At 41.3% G+C, this 23,647-nt stretch overlaps 1 protein-coding gene across 3 annotated transcripts; it reads right to left on the bottom strand.

Annotated features, from left to right (window-relative positions):
- Positions 1-1,126: 1,126 nt before the first annotated feature.
- Positions 1,127-22,349, bottom strand: LOC110536590 (cullin-2). Of its 3 annotated transcripts, XM_036935233.1 has the most exons (23): positions 22,128-22,349; positions 21,701-21,797; positions 20,807-20,945; positions 20,435-20,537; positions 20,147-20,241; positions 18,978-19,083; positions 18,762-18,844; positions 18,293-18,389; positions 17,914-18,024; positions 16,242-16,428; positions 12,383-12,507; positions 10,790-10,897; positions 10,463-10,522; positions 10,126-10,254; positions 9,738-9,824; positions 8,820-8,972; positions 8,029-8,106; positions 7,803-7,869; positions 4,700-4,794; positions 4,430-4,606; positions 4,226-4,327; positions 3,993-4,109; positions 1,247-1,863 (listed from the first exon to the last, which is right to left on the bottom strand). In XM_036935233.1, exons 3-23 carry the CDS (start codon positions 20,923-20,925, stop codon positions 1,732-1,734), a joined length of 2,331 nt encoding a protein of 776 aa, XP_036791128.1. In that variant the 5' UTR covers positions 20,926-20,945; positions 21,701-21,797; positions 22,128-22,349; the 3' UTR covers positions 1,247-1,731. The 3 variants fall into 3 exon arrangements, with proteins under 3 accessions (XP_036791129.1, XP_036791128.1, XP_036791130.1); XM_036935234.1 differs by lacking the exon at positions 21,701-21,797 and having other exon boundaries at positions 1,127-1,863; positions 22,128-22,347; XM_036935235.1 differs by lacking the exon at positions 21,701-21,797 and having other exon boundaries at positions 16,266-16,428; positions 22,128-22,348.
- Between the last annotated feature and the right edge of the window lie 1,298 nt (positions 22,350-23,647).

The raw sequence follows: 23,647 nt of genomic DNA, 5'->3' as shown, positions 1-23,647 counted from the left end.
TTTGGAGAGGGACAGAGCACATCTGGATAGATGACCATGCTGCATGCTTTCACTAGAACGGTTTGTCACGTTGTGCAGACAGACTGTTTGTGACTGAGGACGAAAAGGTCTTCAAATATGCCTCTAAACCAGTATGCAATATCTGCATGCCTCATGTGAATCGCGAATATAAATATGCTATAATCCAGCCAAATTCCATTGTCCAAATGAAAGTTCTAATGGCCCTGATGAGCAGCAGACGACAGACGTGGGAGAGAGATTTGTGGAGAGGGACAGAGGGAGGCAGGAGAACATCTGGATAGATGTACCAGGGACAGAGCACATCTGGATAGATGACCACGCTGCATGCTAGTGACGAGGGAGCACGTCCAAGTCAGCTGGAATGCAGTCCCATCTCCCAAATAATCCATCACATTAATTCAAATGGTAATACATATTTTATTCTGTAATACATCCATTGTTAGATTAATCAGATGAGGCTAAGAAACAAACCTATATAATCGCAATGGATCCCTCCAAATGGGTGGTATTTAAATAAACCTTATACTAAGTTATGTGCTTACATGCATATGGGGACCAAATGCCAGATCATGGCATGCCATAGCTCTCTGTTAATCATGACAGCTGGTTGGTCCTCTGTTTTATGTGGTCTTCAGGGTACTCACAGTATGAGACTGCTGTCGCCCAGCTCAGAATGCCTGAAACAGTGATCAGCAAATCTCAGCCTCACAGTAGGACTACAGATCTAGGATCAGTTTAGTCTTTTAAATCATAAAATGGGATTATATGGACAGGAATGACCTAACCCTAGATCAGCACTCCTACTCGGAGATGCTCGATACATACGGCCGTAGATCTTCTCACTGGTCCTTGGGCAGAGCTACTGGTTGGCCAGGCGTTGTGACCAGTGGACCCTGGTTCTCGTCTTATGAATTAACAAATAAAGCAATCAACAGCATTGGAATACAAGAATACAGGATTGTAAATTACATAACAATTTGTAACTCCTTCAGTAATAATAATGTGTCCCCTTGCACTCCCCCTGGAGGTAGGCTTTGGTAATAAAGAGACAATACATCCATCCTGTTCATTTTTCATCACACTGACCCATACACACTCCTTTGAATTATTTACCAAAAACCCTCAGTATTTTATTTATTTATTTGACAAGCAGCAGGATCATGTTTGTCACCTCAACTTGTTTTTTTTTCTTTACATTTGAAAGTAGATACAATTATCAGTTTACCGGTTTTATTACAATATTTCTTTTAAACTTCGATACATTTAAAAACAACTGCAAACGTGAGAAAAGAAAGCATGGTTTTCCGCGTCTAGTCTCTAACATTTTTTGTCAATGTCACAGCTCACTCGCTTTTTTCCCCCCATTCTTTTTTTGTTTTCGGCTAAGTCGACCAAAAATGTATTATCAGCTTTGCGCTCAGATACCTACAGGCATTTTCCATTGACGCAATGGGTGCGTGGCACTGGTGATGTTGTAAACAGCATAAAATCAGATGAGGGGGGGGATGGGGGCCAGAGGGTGTCATGACTCGGTGGCTGTCTGGGTTGAACAGTTTTGTTTGTTTCCAAGATGGAGGCCCACAGACCTGCTTCATCCCTCCCTCCGTATAGGAGCATGCGAGACAGCGACAGCCCAAAAATAAATGAAGAATGGCCTCTGTCGTTCTTTGCTTAGCCAGCAGTTGGTTGGGGTAGGGGCCTTATACACCATTACGCCACGTAGCTATACTCGTCTGCAGAGCTCTGGCTCCTCTCGATGTACTGCTTGTCGATGAGCACCTCAATGCACTTCTTGATCATGCTGATACTGGGGTTAAATCTGGCTTTGGACTGGTTGATGACCTGAGTGGAGAAATAGACAGAGAGAGAAATTAACAAGCTGCGTTACTCTGTCGTTGGTTAATAGATCCATCGTCAACGCAGTGAACATTCCCTCCGGATTCAATATTGTTATTTTTCCTGTTGCAGCATGTCGTTTATTTCTCCAGCTAGATATTAACAAAAACAATCAACCTCAACTGCCTTTGCTTGCGATAGTACAGCTGTGCCCAATGGAATGGTCTGTAAAGCCATAGAGTGAGCTCTGAGAGGTTTACTGGATGTGTAAAGAAATCCAGTCTGTACTGAAAGGCCGTTCTGATACACTCGCCTTCCGTTCAATTTGCTACAGAACCTCCCTTGGAGCGGTGCTCAGTTATCTCACGCACCTAGTGATAATACAGCTCTTCTCTTGCGCAATCACGTACAGCCCAAGGACCAGTGAGAGCACATGCAGGAGTTAGAGACCACATCACAGGTCGGCCCTGGGCAACCAGCATCTCGGGTATGTACCAATCTCTCCATGGAGAGGTGTTGCAAGCATGGAACAGTATGCGATTGCTCAAGAGATGAGGGGTGCATATGTGGTGGGAAAGGTAAGCCACTAAAGCAGTCACGTATGCCCTCATTATATGCTTTGACTGAAATAACAAATATTGAACCATTTAAAGTACAAACAGAAAAATAAAAACAGCAGTTGGAGGTGGTGTGTTGTTAGGGAGAAAGAATATGGTGAGTGAGTACATGAGAGAGAGCGAGGGAGAAAGAGGTGACAGCTGAGAGCAAGGGCCCGTCTCTCCAGTCCGCAGGCGTGTTCTGACATCATCCCTAAGGAGAGACACTCATTCCATCCTGACACATCTCTCTGTTCTGGGTTCTCGACTCACAGACGGCATAACAGTATCTTACCATCAGGGAAGGAATTCACCCACCTGACAACAAAGTAGAACATCAACACAGGAAGAGACATAGGTTAGAGAGGCACACCAGGGAGGACACAGTACTCCCTCTGGCAGGGGAAAGACAGAGCTGTGATCTCGGGGAAATCATTGGATCTCTCCATTTCCATGTCTCAACCTGTATCTCCCTTGCCTGTTCCCAAATCTGCTGGTGCGGTGTAGACAACTCCTATGGCCATTGACAGGACAGCACAAACAGATCTGGGACCAGGCTAGTGTCTCCCTCTATCTCAGGCATCTGTTCAGTTCGTGTACAGTAACTTGCGTGTTTTATTTATTACATTTTTTTATTTAACCTTTATTTAACCAGGTAGGCTAGTTGAGAACACGTTCTCATTTACAACTGCGACCTGGCCAAGATAAAGCAAAGCAGTTCGACACACACAACACAGAGTTCCACATGGAATAAACAAACATACAGTCAATAATACAGTAGAAAAAGTCTATATACAGTGTGTGCAAATGAGGTAAGATAAGGGAGGTAAGGCAATAAAATAGGCCATAGTGGCAAGGTAATTACGATATAGCAATCAAACACTGGAGTGATAGATGTGCAAAAGATGAGTGTGCAAGTAGAGATACTAGGGTGCAAAGGAGCAAAATATATAAATAAATACCGTATGGGCATGAGGTAGTTGGGTGGGCTATTTACAGATGGGCTATGTACAGGTGCAATGATCTGTGAGCTGCTCTGACAGCTGGTGCTTGAAGCTAGTGTGGGAGATATGAGTCTCCAGCTTCAGTGATTTTTGCAGTTCTTTCCAGTCATTGGCAGCAGAGAACTGGAAGGAAAGGCGGCCAAAGGAGGTGTCGGCTTTGGGGGTGACAGGTGAAATATACCTGCTTGGAGCGCGTGCTGCGGGTGGGTGCTACTATGGTGACCAGTGAGCTGAGATAAGGTGGGGCTTTACTTAGCAAAGACTTGCAGATGACCTGGAGCCAGTGGGTTTGGCGACGAGTATGTAGCGAGGACCAGCCAACGAGAGAGTACAGGTCGCAGTGGTGGGTAGTATATGGGGCTTTGGTGACAAAATGGATGGCACTGTGATAGATTGCATCCAATTTGTTGAGTAGAGTGTTGGAAGCTATTTTGTAAATGACATCGCCGAAGTTGAGGATTTTGTAGGATAGTCAGTCTTACGAAGGTGTGTCGAACCCTGTACATGGTTGGACGTGTGCGACATTAAAACTCACCTCCTGTATGAGGGCATTGTGTCTGAGCACTTTGCGTGCCTTCATGATTCTCACGATAGCAGCTTGTAAATACATTTTGCGGTCCTCGTCCACTGCACTCCTCGTCTGCTCCATCTCCTGCAGGGTTGGAAACACAGATATAGGGCTTTACACGGAGGCAGACATGTTGACACAGACAACAGCAGATGTGTTTGCATTGTAGGATGAGCAATCAAGGGTATAGGGTACTGTACCTGTGGTGTGTCTTTCTGCATTGACGTTGTGATCTTGAACTTTGTTCTTTTACTGGTGAAACTCATATTTAGTGAAAATGTGGACTCTGCCTCGATTTCCTCCTGAAGACGAGAAAAATAGTTACCCGCTGACTGATGAGAGTATCCAAAAGAACTGAGGATTAACACAAATGCCAAGATGAGATGCTTTAAAATCCTCCTTACCAATAAAGAAGACCCTGCTGACTCCAGATCTCCAGGTGAATCTGTGGCTGCTGACACCTGACCCCTGACCTTTTGGGAGTCGTGGTTGAGCATCTTGACATCCAGCAGGGACTTGATGGTCTTCTGAAGCTCTTTCTCATTCATCTGGGTGGAGTCCTGGAGCTCCTTGTAGCCTACCTGTTAGGATATGATAGCGAGCTAAGTACCTACTTAGTTAAGGCACAGTTAAGACAGCCCATTTCCACTAAACATGTCGGTTTGGTAACACACCGTCTCACTGTTGTTGAACGCCAGCAGCACCGCCATCTGGTAGGTGGTCACCATGGCAACGTAGGGCTTGGAGAGATAGTTCATCTTCACCTCACCTGAAGAAGAGGGGTGCCAATCATTACCATCATCACCACCAATGCTGTATATCAATACCACCATCTTATTCGCCACACCTACTGATAACCAAGGAGAAATCAGACAAAAGTAATCCCCAATCCGGTGTTCTCTGGGTATTCTTGTAACCGCAAAGAGGGATTTAGTTCCAATCCATTAATTGCAGTGTTTGTGTGGGGAATGTATGCTGTTGTAATGTTAGAAGGAGTCATCACGGTCTTAGCGCTGTGTGATTTCATGGATCATGTATAAGTGGTGCCAGGTGCAGCTCAGTGTTAGGTAGAATCAGAGCCTCTCTAACATGGACCTGTCGTAGTGTCACACTGATTTGGGATAAAACACCCTGCAGTGCATGCAGACAATCCATTTCAGACTATAGAAGTCTCACCCTGTTACTCTTGTTGAGCTATGGATGCGATTTCAGTTTCAGTGAAACTGGGGGGGGGGGTAAGCTGAGCCAGTTTATATTCAGCATCACTCTGTCAATAAAAATACAGTATTCTTTCCAACAAAGATATCTACATACAGTGCCTTGCGAAAGTATTCGGCCCCCTTGAACTTTGCGACCTTTTGCCACATTTCAGGCTTCAAACAAAGATATAAAACTGTATTTTTTTGTGAAGAATCAACAACAAGTGGGACACAATCATGAAGTGGAACGACATTTATTGGATTTTTCAAACTTTTTTAACAAATCAAAAACTGAAAAATTGGCCGTGCAAAATTATTCAGCCCCTTTACTTTCAGTGCAGCAAACTCTCTCCAGAAGTTCAGTGAGGATCTCTGAATAATCCAATGTTGACCTAAATGACTAATGATGATAAATACAATCCACCTGTGTGTAATCAAGTCTCCGTATAAATGCACCTGCACTGTGATAGTCTCAGAGGTCCGTTAAAAGCGCAGAGAGCATCATGAAGAACAAGGAACACACCAGGCAGGTCCGAGATACTGCTGTGAAGAAGTTTAAAGCCGGATTTGGATACAAAAAGATTTCCCAAGCTTTAAACATCCCAAGGAGCACTGTGCAAGCGATAATATTGAAATGGAAGGAGTATCAGACCACTGCAAATCTACCAAGACCTGGCCGTCCCTCTAAACTTTCAGCTCATACAAGGAGAAGACTGATCAGAGATGCAGCCAAGAGGCCCATGATCACTCTGGATGAACTGCAGAGATCTACAGCTGAGGTGGGAGACACTGTCCATAGGACAACAATCAGTCGTATATTGCACAAATCTGGCCTTTATGGAAGAGTGGCAAGAAGAAAGCCATTTCTTAAAGATATCCATAAAAAGTGTTGTTTAAAGTTTGCCACAAGCCACCTGGGAGACACACCAAACATGTGGAAGAAGGTGCTCTGGTCAGATGAAACCAAAATTGAACTTTTTGGCAACAATGCAAAACGTTATGTTTGGCGTAAAAGCAACACAGCTGAACACACCATCACCACTGTCAAACATGGTGGTGGCAGCATCATGGTTTGGGCCTGCTTTTCTTCAGCAGGGACAGGGAAGATGGTTAAAATTGATGGGAAGATGGATGGAGCCAAATACAGGACCATTCTGGAAGAAAACCTGATGGAGTCTGCAAAAGACCTGAGACTGGGACGGAGATTTGTCTTCCAACAAGACAATGATCCAAAACATAAAGCAAAATCTACAATGGAATGGTTCAAAAATAAACATATCCAGGTGTTAGAATGGCCAAGTCAAAGTCCAGACCTGAATCCAATCGAGAATCTGTGGAAAGAACTGAAAACTGCTGTTCACAAATGCTCTCCATCCAACCTCACTGAGCTCGAGCTGTTTTGCAAGGAGGAATGGGAAAAAATGTCAGTCTCTCGATGTGCAAAACTGATAGAGACATACCCCAAGCGACTTACAGCTGTAATCGCAGCAAAAGGTGGCGCTACAAAGTATTAACTTAAGGGGGCTGAATAATTTTGCACGCCCAATTTTTCAGTTTTTGATTTGTTAAAAAAGTTTGAAATATCCAATAAATGTCGTTCCACTTCATGATTGTGTCCCACTTGTTGTTGATTCTTCACAAAAAAATACAGTTTTATATCTTTATTTTTGAAGCCTGAAATGTGGCAAAAGGTCGCAAAGTTCAAGGGGGCCGAATACTTTCGCAAGGCACTGTATATGTTTCAGGATGTTGTGCATCCCTGGAAATAATCAGAATTCATGTAAACAGAGTTTTGAAAACATAGCTTGTCTAATTGTATTTTTTTATTTTTAAAAGGTGGTCTCATAGCACAACTTACTCCGGTATGGGGTAAGTTGAGCCCTGAGACAGGGTAAATTAAGCCCCCTACAAATGTCTGTACTGAATTAAATATTATATTTCCCAAACACAATGCAATCGCTTTTTGGTATTTTAATCATTTTAACCATCTTTTAACGCCTAACAAACACTGTACTTTCTTTTTTTACACTTTTAACATTGTTGTTACCTCATATCCCAGCGACAATGTGCCATTACGCCTGGGAAGAAAACACATCAATTTGCTCAACTTGCCTTTGGATCAACTTACCCCAAGGCAAACATTTTGACTAGATTAGCCCACACAGCTAGAAGGATGCACTTTTATGCTAGGTTAAGTACCTCATATTGTAGCTTATAGAGACCCCAACTGATGTATAGAACAATCTTAAAACAATCTACTTAGATTCAAAGCATCTTGAAACCTATTAACACAAACTAATTTGACTTGGTGAAAATCTGTTTTTTTGGACCTAACTTGCTTACCACTTTTTCTATTTTGTTTCTTCCTTCACATACTCAATGAAATGACGACATTTTCCTAAATATTTGGTAAAATTATAAATTTTGTGTATGGTTTCCTAGTGACAACACTCACCTTTGGCTCAAATTACCAAACTCTTCCCTACTGCTGTCAACTAAACATTCCACATATTTTGCACTGGGTTTCTGTGCTACTATCATTTGCTGCGTGTGTGTGTGTATGTGTGTGTGTGTGTACCTGTGCAGAGATAGTGCAGCCAGGTCAACTTCCTCCCGCTGAAGTGCTGATTATAGAACAACTCAAACTGCAGAGGAAAACAATCATGTCAGAATGACATAAGATTAACATCTGCAGTTTTGTTGAACAGCCATGTGTAATCTTTGGGAACCACAGAAAGATACTGTTATATCTCTATGGGCACGGCCCTCTCTAAAACAACCACGTCTCCAGAACCACTACTCACCATCTGAACACTCTTCTCCAGCTCTTGTGGGATGGCAAAGGTAGAGGAGGGGACGTGTGTGAGGGGCCAGGCTCCTGCCTGCAACGAGCCGACACACACATGCGCAGACACACATGGTAAGATACCTCCACCACCATAGTCATTGAGCTTCACAGCAAACGTGCCTGAAGTTGCCTAATCTTTAAAAACTACTTTAAAAACCACAGATAATTTCCCAATTACCCTGTTGCACTGTACTGTCACAACAACCAATTTATTCGGAAAAAAAACACATTGGTGTTTTCTTTCCTAGCAGGGAGTCCAGTTCTACTATTGGTAATGGCTATGATGATGTCATTTGGCCACTCTCTGTCCTCGGTTTTGTGTTATATGTGTAACCTCAAGTATGCCTAGCCTATGTTAAATTTAAAAAAATCCCGACCACTCCAGAAGTTTCCCCTTGGGAAAAACAAAGTTATTCCATTATATTCTTTGATGTGACAGTAACAACTACTGGGTGGGGGGGTGGGGGATAACATTTTAAAACACCTGTATTTTTCATTCTATAGCTTGTTTTCAATCTTTTTAAATAGTGAGCCAAAATGTTTTCAGCACTTTTAATTTCCCTGACTGATCAAAACCCCTTCTAATCGTGCTCTCTCATCTCTCTGCAGCATTCATATAGTGAGCAATATGTTTGGAAAAACCGTGATAATCACCTTAATTGTACCAGCAACTACTGTAAGTATGGTGATAATATCGTATCACGAGGTCCCTGGCAATCGCCAGCCCTAGTAACAACCACCTCTCACCTGTAATACGTAGATCTGGAAGCTGATGCCCAGTTCGACCGGTGATTCCTGGGTCTTGATGAAGTTGTTGAATTTGTTGTTCAGGTCTGCGCTGACGCTCATGTCTGTGTACATTCTGTGGAGCTTGCTTGTGAACTCGTAGCCGCACGCTTGCTGCAGGGGGGAGAGAGAGTTCACAGCGTTATACCTGGGAAAGGGAGAAGTGTGTGTGTGTGTTTGGGGGGGGGGGCTTCCTCTTTTGTTCCTCAAGCAAGAGGAGGTCGATGACATCACGGATTCCCATAAGAGTAAAAAGTTTGAAAATCACTGGAGGACGTCTTGGAGGCAGTGGTATTCATACTCTTTCAGCAAGGAACACATTTTTCCCGCAAGTATTTCTCGTGACCCGACCAAAGACACAATCTTAAAATTTACATTTTTAAAACAACAAATAACCTTCAAATCATTACATCTTGATCTCTTATTAAAATTTAAATTAACCAAAATTACATTTACTCAATTGTTTTTTTTTCAAATAATCTTTCTCAAAAATGTTTGTATATTGTTCCATAGAAGAAAAACTTTTTTTAAACTTTTTTATTTTGTCTACCCCTCTGCAGTTCCCCCCACGATCGCACTAGGTGTCACAACTCTGACTTTAAATATCACTGCTTTAAGGGTTGGTTTGAGAGTTATGTGGAAAAGCATTTTAAAGTGAACAACTGACAGTTTAGAGAGTGATGCTTAATTATGGCATGAATTATTGGCATTCTGTTAGCGTCTTGTCCAGGGAGTGTACTTGTACGTCAAGGTTTTTCACGCTACAGAAACAGGAGATTATCCCACACGTCAGAAGCCTTTCTGTCTTGGAAAAGGCTTATTTTATGCAAGAAAGACCTTAACCGGCGCCAGCTAAAGTTGAAAAGAGTCTTATTTCACCTTTAGTTTGTTGATCATGGCTTCTTCCGAGTCCATAGACAAAGACAGCCCGTGTATTAACCGCTTGGCTAACATTCTTGCATAAAACTGTGCAAAAGAAAGAAAGGAGGGGGAGAGAGAGAGTGAAAAACATCATTAAGTAGAAAACAAAACATCAATTCATTATCTCAGCTTCCAAAAAAAAAAAAAAAAAACATCTGTTTGTTTAATGCTCTTTAAGTGAATCACAAATTCAGTCTGGAAGGAATAAAAAGCAGCCATACTAGCAGTCAATATCCCTGGTCATTTGAGATAATGACGCTAATGCCAGCTACCGTCTGCCAGCTAATACTAATGCCAGCTACCGTCTGCCAGCTAATACTAATGCCAGCTGGCGTCTGCCAGCTACCTTTTGAAAAACGTCCTTGTCATCTATGTACTTGAACACGGTAATGAAGCTGGTCAGCTTGTCTTCCACCTCGTTCTCTGTCATTCCCTTTGCAGACTTCTTCAGCAGATTGTCACAATACTTGGCGAGCTATATGGATAAATGGCAAAACACCACACGGTCAGACATTACTATGGTCTACAAAATATATATATATATATTTTTTAAACGCACACAGGCAAAGTAGTAGAGATCTAGACCCACTGCTGTGCACAGGGTTTTTACTTTGTCTATTACCAGGGTATGATCTTATAACACCACACATTTCCAAACCTCGGGTGTTATGAATGAGCCTCACCAGTTCAGGTGCTTTGCAGATGGATTTGGGCTCCCTGTGGTTAACCACTGACGTCAAAGCCTGGGGAGTATCAAACAAGGCAGTCATTTTACGTCATCAGTTTCTGTACATCTACAGCTTAGACGTATATATACCAAGAGTTAACAGTTATGATTTAACCAACGAAGAGCCTTCATATATACAAACTTGATTCTTTCCCGCAGGGAGTGAGGAACAATCTGGAAGCACATCCTATAGTGAAGACAAACATCTCACTGCCGCCACCTACTGGTATTAACTGTCTAGTGTCCACATTGTGATTTTGCCAGGGAGTCATAATGATAATACCTTATCAAGTGCGCTCATGAAGTGCTGATCCCCATTCAGCACTGTGTTAATGAGCTGAACAAATTTACTGTGAACCTCCAACACGGACTCCACAAACAGGGTTGGCATCTGGGGAGGGAACCAAATGAAACAACAGGAGGTTTAGCAGTGGCCTGTTATATTATGTTAGCGATATAATCAGATACCGGTACCAGCCAAAATAAAGGAACCACCTGAGTAAATCAGGGATATAAAGTATATTGAAAGCAGGTGCTTGGTTTCCATTAGTCAAAATTGCATGCATGGATATATATATATATATATATATATATATATATATATATATATATATATATATATATATATATATATATATATATATATATATATATATATATATATATATATATATATATATATTTTTTTTTTAAATGCTTTTTGGTCTTGATTTACATTTAGGGTTAGGCATAAGGTAAACAGTGTGGTTAAGGTTAAAATCTCATTTTAAGATAAACTGTAGAAATATGGTAACGCAGGTGTGGCAATTAGCATTCCATCATGTATTAAAATGCCAAGTTGCCCATTATTTTGACTACCATGGCTAGAAGAGACCTCGGTGACTTTGAAAGAGGGGATTTAAAAGGAGCATAGGGGGTTTAAAGGGTTGTGTGTGTGAGCTGTGAGTTATTGATAATCTGATCATGTATAGCTAGTGTTTTAAGCCCCCAAAACAACCTGCCGTTTTACCGTGGACTGCCGTTTTACTGAGACGGGTTACTGGTGACCTATTCTTGTCATATCAGGTTTATGACAATGATCATGTGAGTCAAATATTTGAGTCAGAAAAGGATATTCATATTATAGGTTAGCTATGCAAAAACTGACAATCACTTAGGGGGAAAAAAAAAGATGAACTATTGGAACCCAGATGTAGAAATAATTGCCGTTGGGACATAACTTACGAAATTACAGTTGACAAAAATGTATGCTTAATCCAGTATAAAACTAATGTATAGAATGTATTATACAAGACACTACATTCACAAATTGTACAGCACAATGGCAGAGTCACGTCTTTAAGTGGGAAACTAATAATGACTCAATAATCCATGACTTCTAGGAACTTCTTCGAAAAGTTACGGACGGAGTTTGAAAGATGACTGTCAGAAGTAGTACAATGTAATCCGTCTGTCTGCATATTATAAGACATGGCAAATGAGGGTGCAGTGAGATACCGAAGGATTGGACGATACTTTTCTTGCCAATCATCGTAAACAAAAGTGTATACTTAAAAACTGGAAATCAACAAATCCTCCATAGTTAACACAATGGAAAGGTCAAATGCTTTCTTATCTAAATGTTGAAAGTGCGGGGGAGACGGATAGAAACAAAATGGTGCCGTTTGAGGCCATGAGGCGGAGAGTGATGCGGGCGCTGGAGATGGGGGTGTGAGCAGGTGGGTCTGGGGCATGGGTGATGTCGTTGACGTGAGTCTGTAGGCTGTTGTCAGTGTATGTTTTGTATTGTAAAAGAACATGACATATAAAAACACCATCTGATCATGCATACTGATAATGTAGAGTGATAACTTGGGGAGGTGGAGATGTGACGTACGTTTTCCTGAGAGAGGTTACTGGTGGCTCGGATGCCCTCGTCGTGGATATGGACCTGGAGCTCCTGGATCATGTGAGGTAAACCACTGGACACGGCTCGCAGCAGGGTGTACATGTTAGCCATGTCTGTAGGGGGGAGAGAGGGGAAGAGATGGGGGGGGTTATGGAGCTCTTCACAGTCAGCCACAGCTGGATGTTCTATGGTCAATTTGAAATCTGATAGCTATTTGCTATGGTAATGGCCAGAAACATATGGGATTTAGCCAGCCAGGTCAAATACAGCCTGCTCAATCGCCAAAGAAAGGATGACCTGTGCTTAATTAACACTGGTTTTAAGCCAGCCCCTGGATCTATAGGCTAGTAGCTACCAGACTGACCATCTAACTATACTGCCTATCTACACTAAACAAAATTATAAAACGCAACAAGTGTTGGGGCCATGTTGCATGAGCTGAAATAAAAGATCCCAAAAATGTTCCATATAGTTGAAGTCGAAAGATTACATACACTTAGGTTGGAGTCATTAAAACTCATTTTTCAACCACTCCACAAATTTCTTGTTAACAAACTATAGTTCTGTCAAGTCGGTTAGGACATTTACTTTGTGCATGACAAGTAATTTTTCCAACAATTGTTTACAGACATATTGAATTATAAGTGAAATAACCTATCACAATTCCAGTGGGTCAGAAGTTTACATACACTAAGTTGACTGTGCCTTGAAACAGCTTGGAAAATTACATAAAATGATGTCACGGCTTTAGAAGCTTCTGATAGGCTAATTGACATAATTTGAATCAATTGGAGGTGTACCTGTGGATGTATTTCATGGCCTACCTTCAATCTCAGTGCCTCTTTGCTTGACATCATGGGAAAACCCAAATAAATCAGCCAAGACCTCAGAAAAATAATTATAGACCTCCACAAGTCTGGTTCATCCTTGGGAGCAATTTCCAAACGCCTGAATGTGCCTGAACGCATGTTCATCTGTACAAACAATAGTACGCAAGTATAAACACAATGGGACCACGCGGCGGTCATTACCGCTCAGGAAGGAGACGAGTTCTGTCTCCTAGAGATTAATGTCCTTTGGTGAGAAAAGTGCAAATCAATCCCAGAACCGCAGCAATGGACTTTGTGAAGATGCTGGAGGAAACAGGTACAAAATTATCTAAATCCACAGTAAAACTAATCCCATAAACTAATCCCATAACTTGAAAGGCCGCTCAACAAGGAAGAAGCCACTGCTCCAAAACCTCAATTAAAAAAGCCAGACTACGGTTTGCAACTGCACATGGGGACAAAGATTGTACTTTTTGGAGAAATGTCCTCTGGTGTGATGAAACAAAAATAGAACTGTTTGGCCATAATGACCATCGTTATGTTTGGAGGAAAAAGGGGAGACTTGCAAGCCGAAGAACACCATCCCAAGCACGGTGGTAGCGGCATCATGTTGTGGGGGTGCTTTGCTGCAGGAGGAACTGGTGCACTTCACAAAATAGATGGCATCATGAGGAAAAAAATTATATGAATGTATTGAAGCAACATCTCAAGACATCAGTCAGGAAGTTAAAGCTTGGTCGCAAATGGGTCTTCCAAATGGACAATGACCCCAAGCATACTTCCAAAGTTGTGGCAAAATGGCTTAAGGACAACAAAGTCAAGGTATTGGAGTGGCCATCACAAAGCCTTGACCTCAATTCTATAGAAGATTTGTGTGCAGAACTGAAAAAGTGTGTGAACAAAGAGGCCTACAAACCTGACTCTGTTACACCAGCTCTGTCAGGAGGAATGGGCCAAAATTCACCCAACTTATTGTGGGAAGTTTGTGGAAGGCTACCTGAAACGTTTGACCCAAGTTAAACAATTTTAAAGGCAATGCTACCAAATACTAATTGAGTGTGTGTAAACTTCTGACCCACTGGGAATGTGATGAAAGAAATAAAAGCTGAAATAAATAATTATTTCTACTATTATTCTGACATTTCACATTCTTAAAATAAAGTGGTCATTCTAACTGACCTAAAACAGGGAATTTTTCCTAGGATTAAATGTCAGGAATTGTGAAAAACTGAGTTTAAATGTATTTGGCTAAGGTGTATGTAAACTTCCTACTTCAACTGTACGTACTAAAAGCTTATTTCTCTCTAATTCTGTGCACAAATTTGCTTACATCCCTGTTAGTGAGCATTTTTCCTTTGCCAAGATAATCCATCCACCTGACAGGTGTGGCATATCAAGAAGCTGATTAAACAGCATAATCCTTACACACGGCGCCCCTGCTGGGGACAAAAGGCCACTCTACAATGTGCAATTTTGTCACAGAACACAATGCCACAGATGTCATGTTGAGGGAGTATGCAATTGGCATGCTGACTGCAGGAATGTCCACCAGAGCTGTTGGCAGAGAATTTTTCGACCATAACCCGCCTCAAATTGTTTTACGTTTCACACCAATAGCATCTTTGCGCAAAATCATCCGCAGCATCGTCTGGATGTGTGTGCAACAAAAGTTCAACATTCACCTTCTACTACCATTTCTGTCAAGCCAGTCTACACATAGTTTGATGCATACATTCGATAAATCCAGCGTATACACCACACAACGCACTGCCTCTAACACTATGCTGCAAGGCAAACGCAGCGTTCCATTGGATATGCAATGACGCTGTCAGTGTGATCGAGACGTTAGACATTTTGGCAGTACATCCAACCGGCCTCACAAACGCAGACCATGTGTAACCACGCCACCCCAGGACCTCCACATTCGGCTTCTTCACCTGCAGGATCGTCTGAGACCAGCCACCCGGGCAGCTGATGAAACTATGGGTTTGCACAACTGAAGGAATTGCTGCACAAACTGTCATAAACCGTCTCAGGGAAGCTCATCTGCATGTTTGTCGTCCTCACCGGGGTCTGGTCCTGACTGCAGTTCTGAGTTGTAACCGACTACAGTGGGCAAACACTCAACTTCGACGGCCACTGGCACGCTGGAGAAGTGTGCTCTTCATGGATGAATCCCGGTTTCAACTGTACCGGCAAGATAGCAGACAGTGTGCATGGCATTGTGTGGCGAGCTATTTGCTGATTTCAACACTGTGAACAGAGTGCCCCATGGTGGCGGTGGGGTTATGGTATGGGCAGACATAAACTACAGACAGCGAACAAAATTTAATCGATGGCAATTTGAATGCCCAGAGATACCGTGACAAGATCCCGAGGCCCATTGTTGTACCATTCATCCGCCGCCATCACCACATGTTTCAACATGATAATGCACAACCCCATGTCGGAAGGATCTGTGCACAATTCCTTGATGACGAAAATGTCTCTGTTCTGGCCTGTATACTCATCAGACATGTCACTCATTGAGCATGTTTGGGATGCTTTGAATCTCCATGGACGACAGCATGTTCCAGTTCCCGCCAATATCCAGCAACTTCGCACTGCTATTGAAGAGTAGGACAACATTCCACAGGCCACAATCAACAGCCTGATTAACTCTATGTTAAGATGTGTCGCGCTGCATGAGGCAAATGGTGGTCACACCAGATACGGATTGGTTTTCTGATCCAAGCACCTACTTTCTTTTTTTTTTAAGGTATCTGTGACCACCAAAATCCATGGATTAGGGCCTAATGAATTTAAACTAACTGATTTCCTTATATGAACTGTAACTCAGTACAATCTTTGAAATTGTTGCATGTTGCGTTTATATTTTTGTTCAGTGTACAGACTGACCATCTAATTTACAGACTGTCCTAACTCTCAGACTGACTATCTAACTACAGACTGACCATCTAACTACAGTAATACAGTCTAAGCCAGCCCCTGGATCTATTAGTATCAAACAAACTGACCGTCGCTCCTGTAACCAGACTGACCGTCTCTCTTCTCCTGGCGGATGATGTTCTGACACTCCCCATGGAGGAACTGCAGGTGGTCCGCCACCATCCTCTGCTGGCATTCGTGGATGACTTTGGCGTAGGAGCTGGGATGCAGGTACTTTCGACATCGCACCTCCTCGTCTTTCAACCGTCCTAAAACCTTGGTGGAGTCAGGGAGGGAAGGGAACACATTGGATTGATTCATTTGTTAAATACAGTTAATTGTGCACATGTCAAAGACGCTACTTGCTAACTGGCCCAGGCCCAATAGGGCTGAATGACTGCCAACAAACATCAAATGGAACGTATAATTAAACAGAATTTCCAAACGTGGGTCTGCTGTAGACCCATGAAGTTCCTAGTTGAGGTCAGTTCCTCTCTGCTTTCATCATGTCAAAAATAAATGTCCCCCACAAGTTATTTTTTTGTGCCGGTATGGCACACATTCAGGACTTTTACTTTGACATGAGGTAAGTAGAGAGGAAGTGGGTCTACAACAGACGCACGCTTGGAAAGTCTCATTTATGTTCTATTAGATGTTTTTGTATAAATGTACCCCCCTGTATAAGGACCAACCCTATGGAAGATCAGCAGAGTAAGTTTAAATTAAATGTTATTTAACGTTGACTTCCGGCAGACTATTACGTTTTTTTTTTAAGCTAATTCCTAGCAACTCTAGTGTGCAAATACTAGCGTTGCTAAAAGCAGCTAAAGCGCCTGGGTTTTTCTGAAAAGGAAAGCTACCTCAGTTTGATCGCGTTAGGCTGGTCTGGACATGAGAACCGCAGGCCAGGGCAGCGAGCGAGGCATATCACATATCCCATTTATAGGGAGTTCAGTCACGCTCAGCAGAACAACAGATGGCCAGACACTCCTACACACTGCCGACTGCCCCATTGCCTTTTAAAGCCAGCGTGGTGTTTATCCTGGTTAAAGGGCTATCAGATCACCAATTTACAGGTCCATTCGTGAACAGAGGCCAAGTGCCAAATGGCACCCTACTCCCTATATAGTGCACTACTTTTCCACAAAGCCCATAAGTAGTGGACTACAGTTTATAGTGAATAGGGTGCCATTTCAGACGCAGCAGGCGGCAGCCATGATGTGAGTTAGCTAGCTAATGTAAGGGACTGTCTGTGATCTCTTTTCACTAGAGTCAGTCAGTCAAACAGTAATACACAGATTAAACTCTGACGGTGCTACAGCTGGTTGCTCCATGGGTCTCCGCAGACTCACAGCAGAGCAATGCCTGTGTACAGCTGCTCCAAGAGTCACCGAGCCTCTGATAAACTAACACCAAGAACACACAGCAAAATACACCATATCCATTTGTAGCAATGGCAAGTCCCACTATTTAACTGAATTCATAATTTATACTACCCGAACATCAACGGTTTGCCTACATGCTTCCAATGAGACAACAGTATTTCTTAGGGTCACAATAGAGAACAGTAGAGCTCTTGGATTCTATGTACAAAGAATAAGAGAGCAGCGGCTAACAAGGACGTGAACTACACTACCTGTCCATCAGACATCTTACCCTTTTCCATAACACTACTGTGAACAGTTAGACCACAGAGATCCTATAATTAATTCATAGAGCACTATAGATCTCTATTAGGTGGACTTACTACAGCCATCTTACCTTTTCCATATACTGTGAGCAGTTGGACTCTTGCAGTAAATTGGAGGCTTCCTGTTTGTAATACTCTCCTGTTTTCGTCAGAAAAGGCCCTTCGAAGATTTCCTGATAAAACTGAAACATAGGAAAAGCCACGCGTGAGTTTAGAGAACACACACGTCGGCATGGACATGCAGTATACTGTACATTAATTAACAAAGGCAAGCACGAACAGTATCAATTATTCAGCGGCATAGTGGCTATATAAAAAAACGAGTTTCAAAGACAAGCTAACAACTTAAAAATAAAATAATTCACTGTGGGAAAACAGGCTATAGAGTAAACATAAATGACCACTGTCCAGAAATATCTAGAAACCAACATATGACAGATGCTTACTCACCTTGAGAGGAAACTTTTTCTTGTACTGTTCAACATGAACAAAGGAGTTGATAACCCCATGGATTACTTTCTGATTAGGGTCCTCACCGCACCGGTCACTGGAAGAGAACACACTCCATTAGGGGTGATTCCATTTCTATTCAGCATTTAAACGTGTCTTGCAAAATAATTGAATTAAAAGAGTAGAAGGTGACTTGTGGTTTTCAATTTTATTTCAATAAGTAGCCTAACAGTAATAACCTAAACTGGATTAGCCTGCTACAACAATACTATGTCAGAACAGAGCAAAAAGTTATTTCTTTATCTTCACAGAAACTAACCTTCAGGCCAAGTCATTATGACAATAACAAATCACTAAAATATGAGAACTGTGCATTTCACCTCAAGAGCTTCTCCTCCAATGCTAGCCTTGTATAATCATAGTGCACATTTGAACCAATAACTACTGTACATATAAACCAAGAACCAACTTTTTGACTTCTTTCAGCAGCATCCGTATCAGGACAGCTTGCAGGGGCTCGATCATCAGTTTCCTCCACATGTCTAGTGCTAGCTGAAATTACAGTAAGGAGAATTGTATGAGCACATAATATTGTATGTAAGCACTCAGAAATGCAAACTGATATATTGTGACACTTGTACTGAATAACTGAGAATGTAAGTAATAAGATATGATTGAGACTTACCTCTCCTATCTCCATAAGTGGTTCATTCATGTCAACCCCTCCATAGCCATACTGCAAGTCTGCCTCTGTCAGTTTGTTCTTCTTGATGAACTGTGTGTTGAGGTACCTACATTAGAAAGAGGGGAGAGAAAGTGCAATACACAACATCATATTAAAATAATAACACTTGATATTAACTCTTATCTAGAGTTATTTACCAAAGTGTTGGAAAGACTAGCTCACTATGGGCAACCCATAAGTCTCTACAGATTCACTAGTGTGTGTGAATGGCCAAGTTCCCAGGGCCTATCAGGCCACAGAGAGAGAGCAGACAGAAATGCTGGCTCTGATGGCAGTCAGACTATCTACAAGTTGTTTTCACAGCTGTGCTGTCCACTTAGCATCAGCAGGACAGTGATGAGAAGCGATATGAACTCAAATGTATATATACAAAATGATGGGATGTCAACGTACTAAATTACCTCTCAAATTGATGAGGAGCTTGTTGTCGAAAATGATGATATCTAAAGCTGTCACTGTGGTGAGGTAGCCAAAGTCTTACATTTCCCAAAACATCTACCAATGTGAAATATAAAATATCTGCACCTGAGAAATGTAGCTTAGCCTAAATTGTAGAAGTGGCAGTGTTCTTTATATAAGGTGTCAATGGCAGGGTAGGTCAGGAAATAGACATGACTGGGTGATAAGTGCTGGCAGCTATACAATAGCAGTACTCTACTCCAGTACTATCAGATATCACACACACACAAACACATTACCCGCCCAAGTGCACTTGTAAAAATAGATTCAATACCTCTATGGGGTATTGATTTTCAAATGAAGAGGACACACACAGAAACAGTCAATGGTTGTTGGCACTTCAAAGACAAGCGTTTCAAGGTAACAATCCCCAATAATGAGGGGAGCCTATGGGAGAAGCAGGAAGGACTGAACTCTACAGTAACTACAGTGGTCATGCACCTCATACCGCATTTCTGTGGCAAAATCCTACAAAACACAGCCACAGTCAAGTTTACTGGCACTAAACAATAAGAAAGATAGGGCTTACAGTAAGACTGAACTCATTTAAGATGGTCTGTATTATTTCAGATTTAGTTAAACCTGGTGTATTGGCTCGCCTATTCCTCTGGGTTCATCAAAACATTCATAAAAAGGATGATGGATATTACCTGTACAAGCAATCCATGTAGTCTGCTCCCTTGCTATACTCCTCCCAGTATCTGTGGTACATAACTAAAACCTTCTCCTCCGACTCCAGAACTTTCTGAAATTACAGACAAAAAAATATAAGTTGGCACCTCAATGAAAAGCAGACAATCAACAAATACAGCTATTAGGCTATCCAATGTTAAGCAATGGAAATTTCTCTGAATCAAGTGAAATCAATAGCCTAATGGACTAACATTTAGTAGATAACAGATCACATATATTTCCCCCAAATGATGAATCGTATTTACCTTGTACAATTGTCTGACATGGTTCTCCAGGAACACCTTGGTCTCTGTGTATAACTTTTCACCCAGAGGCTCTGGGTAAGCAACACACAAGGCATAGATGTCACTGATTTTAGAGTAAAGGAGTTAAACACATTCATATGTAACACTGAAGAAGAAAAACATGCAGACATTATTTTCTATTTAAAAAGTGACACGTGAACTTGAAAATGTCCCAAAGTTAACTTTGGCTTGTTTTAATGGCTCGACTACGTAATCACAGACCAGTGGCAATTTAGCCTCCTAAATCATAGGCAAACTAAAACACACAAAAAAAACGACCTTTCCGGAACTTTTTTTTTTTTTTTAACTATAGAGCTGAAACGGAAAGGATACGAGAATCTGTCGTTCCATGTGGCCCTCTCCACATAATCAAGCATCACCACAGCCTTGATTGTCGTCAGTAGCTTGTTCCATGTTTCATCAAAGTCCACCACCCGCGGCTTCAAGGACATCGTATGGCTTCTTCTTCAGGCTGAGATAAAGCGGGGAAAATTACAGTTATTAGTGTGATTGCACAGCACTGTAATATTGGAGAAAACTATTTGAGAATTATTAGAGCAGATGAATAATGTATTGTTGTCGAATCAGTTAATATACACTCCAATTTTAATTAGTTAAACATCAGACTGCGAATATGAATGGTATTTTTCCTCTTCTGATTGGTTAAACTGTTACATAATATGTATCAATAATTAAACAATACAGATCATTCACTGATCTGCCTGAAGCATAATGATATTAACTCTGATTTGAAGTACTGTTTGCAATTACAATCTCAAACATTGTGTTGTGATAAGGTTAATGACATTAATTGAACAAATTACAGTTAATGTAACAACTTAAACTAAAAGCCATATCACAAATGGGTCATGTACAAATTTGCAGGGAAATTATTTAAATATTATACTGCATCAGCTCAGTAACACAAATGTCGATTTAGGCCTACATTGCATTAACGTTACACCTCAACATTCAAACAATCAACGAAATTTCATATTAATAGCAAACGTTAAAAGGGAATAAACTCGATTGTTGCACCAAATTCACGGGCTGTTACTAGAAAACTAATTGACACATTGTAAACAAAACATTTCGCTAAAAGAATCAGTAATCATGTTACCCAACGTTGCTAGCTAACTACATCAGCGATGCTATATGCTAACAATATTCAGTCATTCATGACATGAGTTGAACTGTCACAGGTAGCAAGAGGAGTTTAATGCTCACCTTAGATATCCCGCAATACTTTTTTTTAGGCCTGGCTAGCTAGCTTGCAGCTATCCATTCGTCATTCAAGCTAGCTTGTCACTTTCGGAGAATGTTGCTACATGTTAAAGACATAGCTATTTCACTTAGTTAGCTACTCATTGAAGTCACAAACAGTCATATTTTTCTCGAACAATGCCTTAAATTTACTAACCAACCATGTAGCTAGAAAGAAGTACCAAAATATCTAGCTAGGTATAGCTGCTAGCTTAGAGATCCAGTTAAAGCTCGGCACTTCTAACTAGCGACCGATTTGGGGAAGCTTCCTAACGTTAGCTAGCTAGCTGCGACTTCAATACATTTGCACTGACAACACGCTACATCACAGTATCATGGTTTACAGAAACATGTCAACAAGGTTACGTGAAGATTTCCAATATATACATACCTCTAACTAATATATGTGTTAATAAAAGTCAAGTTTCTTCACTGTCACAGGCTTGATCGCTTTCGCTTAGCTACAGCTCTCCATTACCCTACCTTATGGAAAATACCATTGTATCAGCTGTAGGGTGTACTGTATTGGAGTAGTAATTATTTGAATTTAATATAATAATATCAGAGAATGTAAATGTGTATCGTGCACAATGAAAACATGTATATCTAATAAAAGTCACAATTACAGGGGGCGTCGAGTCAAACACTTACAAAAAAAACAAGATTTTAAGGCAAGAACATCCCTATTTTGTAATGGTGTCGGCACAATCTACGGGTACCCGTTATGGAGCTGTAAGGTAGAGCAAAAAGTCGTTTGTGAATGCGTATGAAAACGAATGTACATTTCTTCAGATGTACAAATGCAAGATGTGAAGTATAAATACTAAAATATATACGGTAGGCTATTATTCGTATGATTGGAAGAGTTAAGAACCAGTCTACTTAAAAAGTTGTGTGTCATTCAAGTGGTCTTGAATATTGACTGTGTCAAACTGTATTACTGTATAAAACTTGTTGTTTCGCTCCTGGATGCTGATTGGACGAGCAGCGTTCCAAGCCGTGCTCTATTGGTCATCAAATACACACCTATGCCTGCTAACAGTTCCATCTGAAAAGTATCACTGCGCCTTCAATGAGAATATCATGTTCATGTTGTTGTCAGAATCATCTTTTGTATTGATCTCAACTCGCACATAATTTCCCCTTGCTTCCAGTCTAACATTTAGTTTGGTACAGCCGGGGTTAATATCGCTTAGTACCATACATAGAGTGCCCAGAGACAAGACAACTTTTTCTGAGCCATCACGCAACAACATCACTATCATGGAAATATCCAAGTAATTGTCAATAGAAAAAAATCTAAAACAAACTAAAATGTAGCTAGTGTACTGTCATTCCAGGTTCATTGTTTGACGTGACTAGCTTGCGAGTGACAATAACTTTATCCAGCCTACATAGACACCATTTTGTTTAGAATGGACGACCAGTCCAAATAATTTGACAACTAACCCAAGATAAACCAGAGCCTGTCGTTTCCAACGGGAGCAAATTCATCATAGTGGGCAGAACAAGCAAGGAGGTTGGCAGAGCTAGTTAGATTGATTCGTTCTAGCATTTATTTGCATAATTTTTTGGAAACTTTTTCAAGGGGTAAAGTCTACAAAACGCAGTCCACTTTGTTTGGTACAGATCCTGGTTTTGGAAACATGAAAATTGGAGATCAAATGTTTAATCGATGAGAAAATTTGCAGAATGTCGGACAAAATCCATCTTCTCCCACTGCCGGCCACTGGGCTTCCTCTCATCACCATATTTGATAGTGAGTGGAAACGCCAACCGGATGCTTCACATATATACATCCGTTGAAATATCTGACTCATTGTTCTATCTGTGACAAAGCCTTTTGCATAGCAACGAAGCAAAAATAATGAATGACTGCCTTCGCGTCTATAGTAACATGACCAAAAGAAC

This window comes from Oncorhynchus mykiss, chromosome 11, assembly GCF_013265735.2.
Source record: "Oncorhynchus mykiss isolate Arlee chromosome 11, USDA_OmykA_1.1, whole genome shotgun sequence".
Taxonomy (NCBI): domain Eukaryota; kingdom Metazoa; phylum Chordata; class Actinopteri; order Salmoniformes; family Salmonidae; genus Oncorhynchus; species Oncorhynchus mykiss.
The sequence above is the reverse complement of the archived record's forward strand: the minus strand, read 5'-3'. Positions and strand labels throughout refer to the sequence as shown.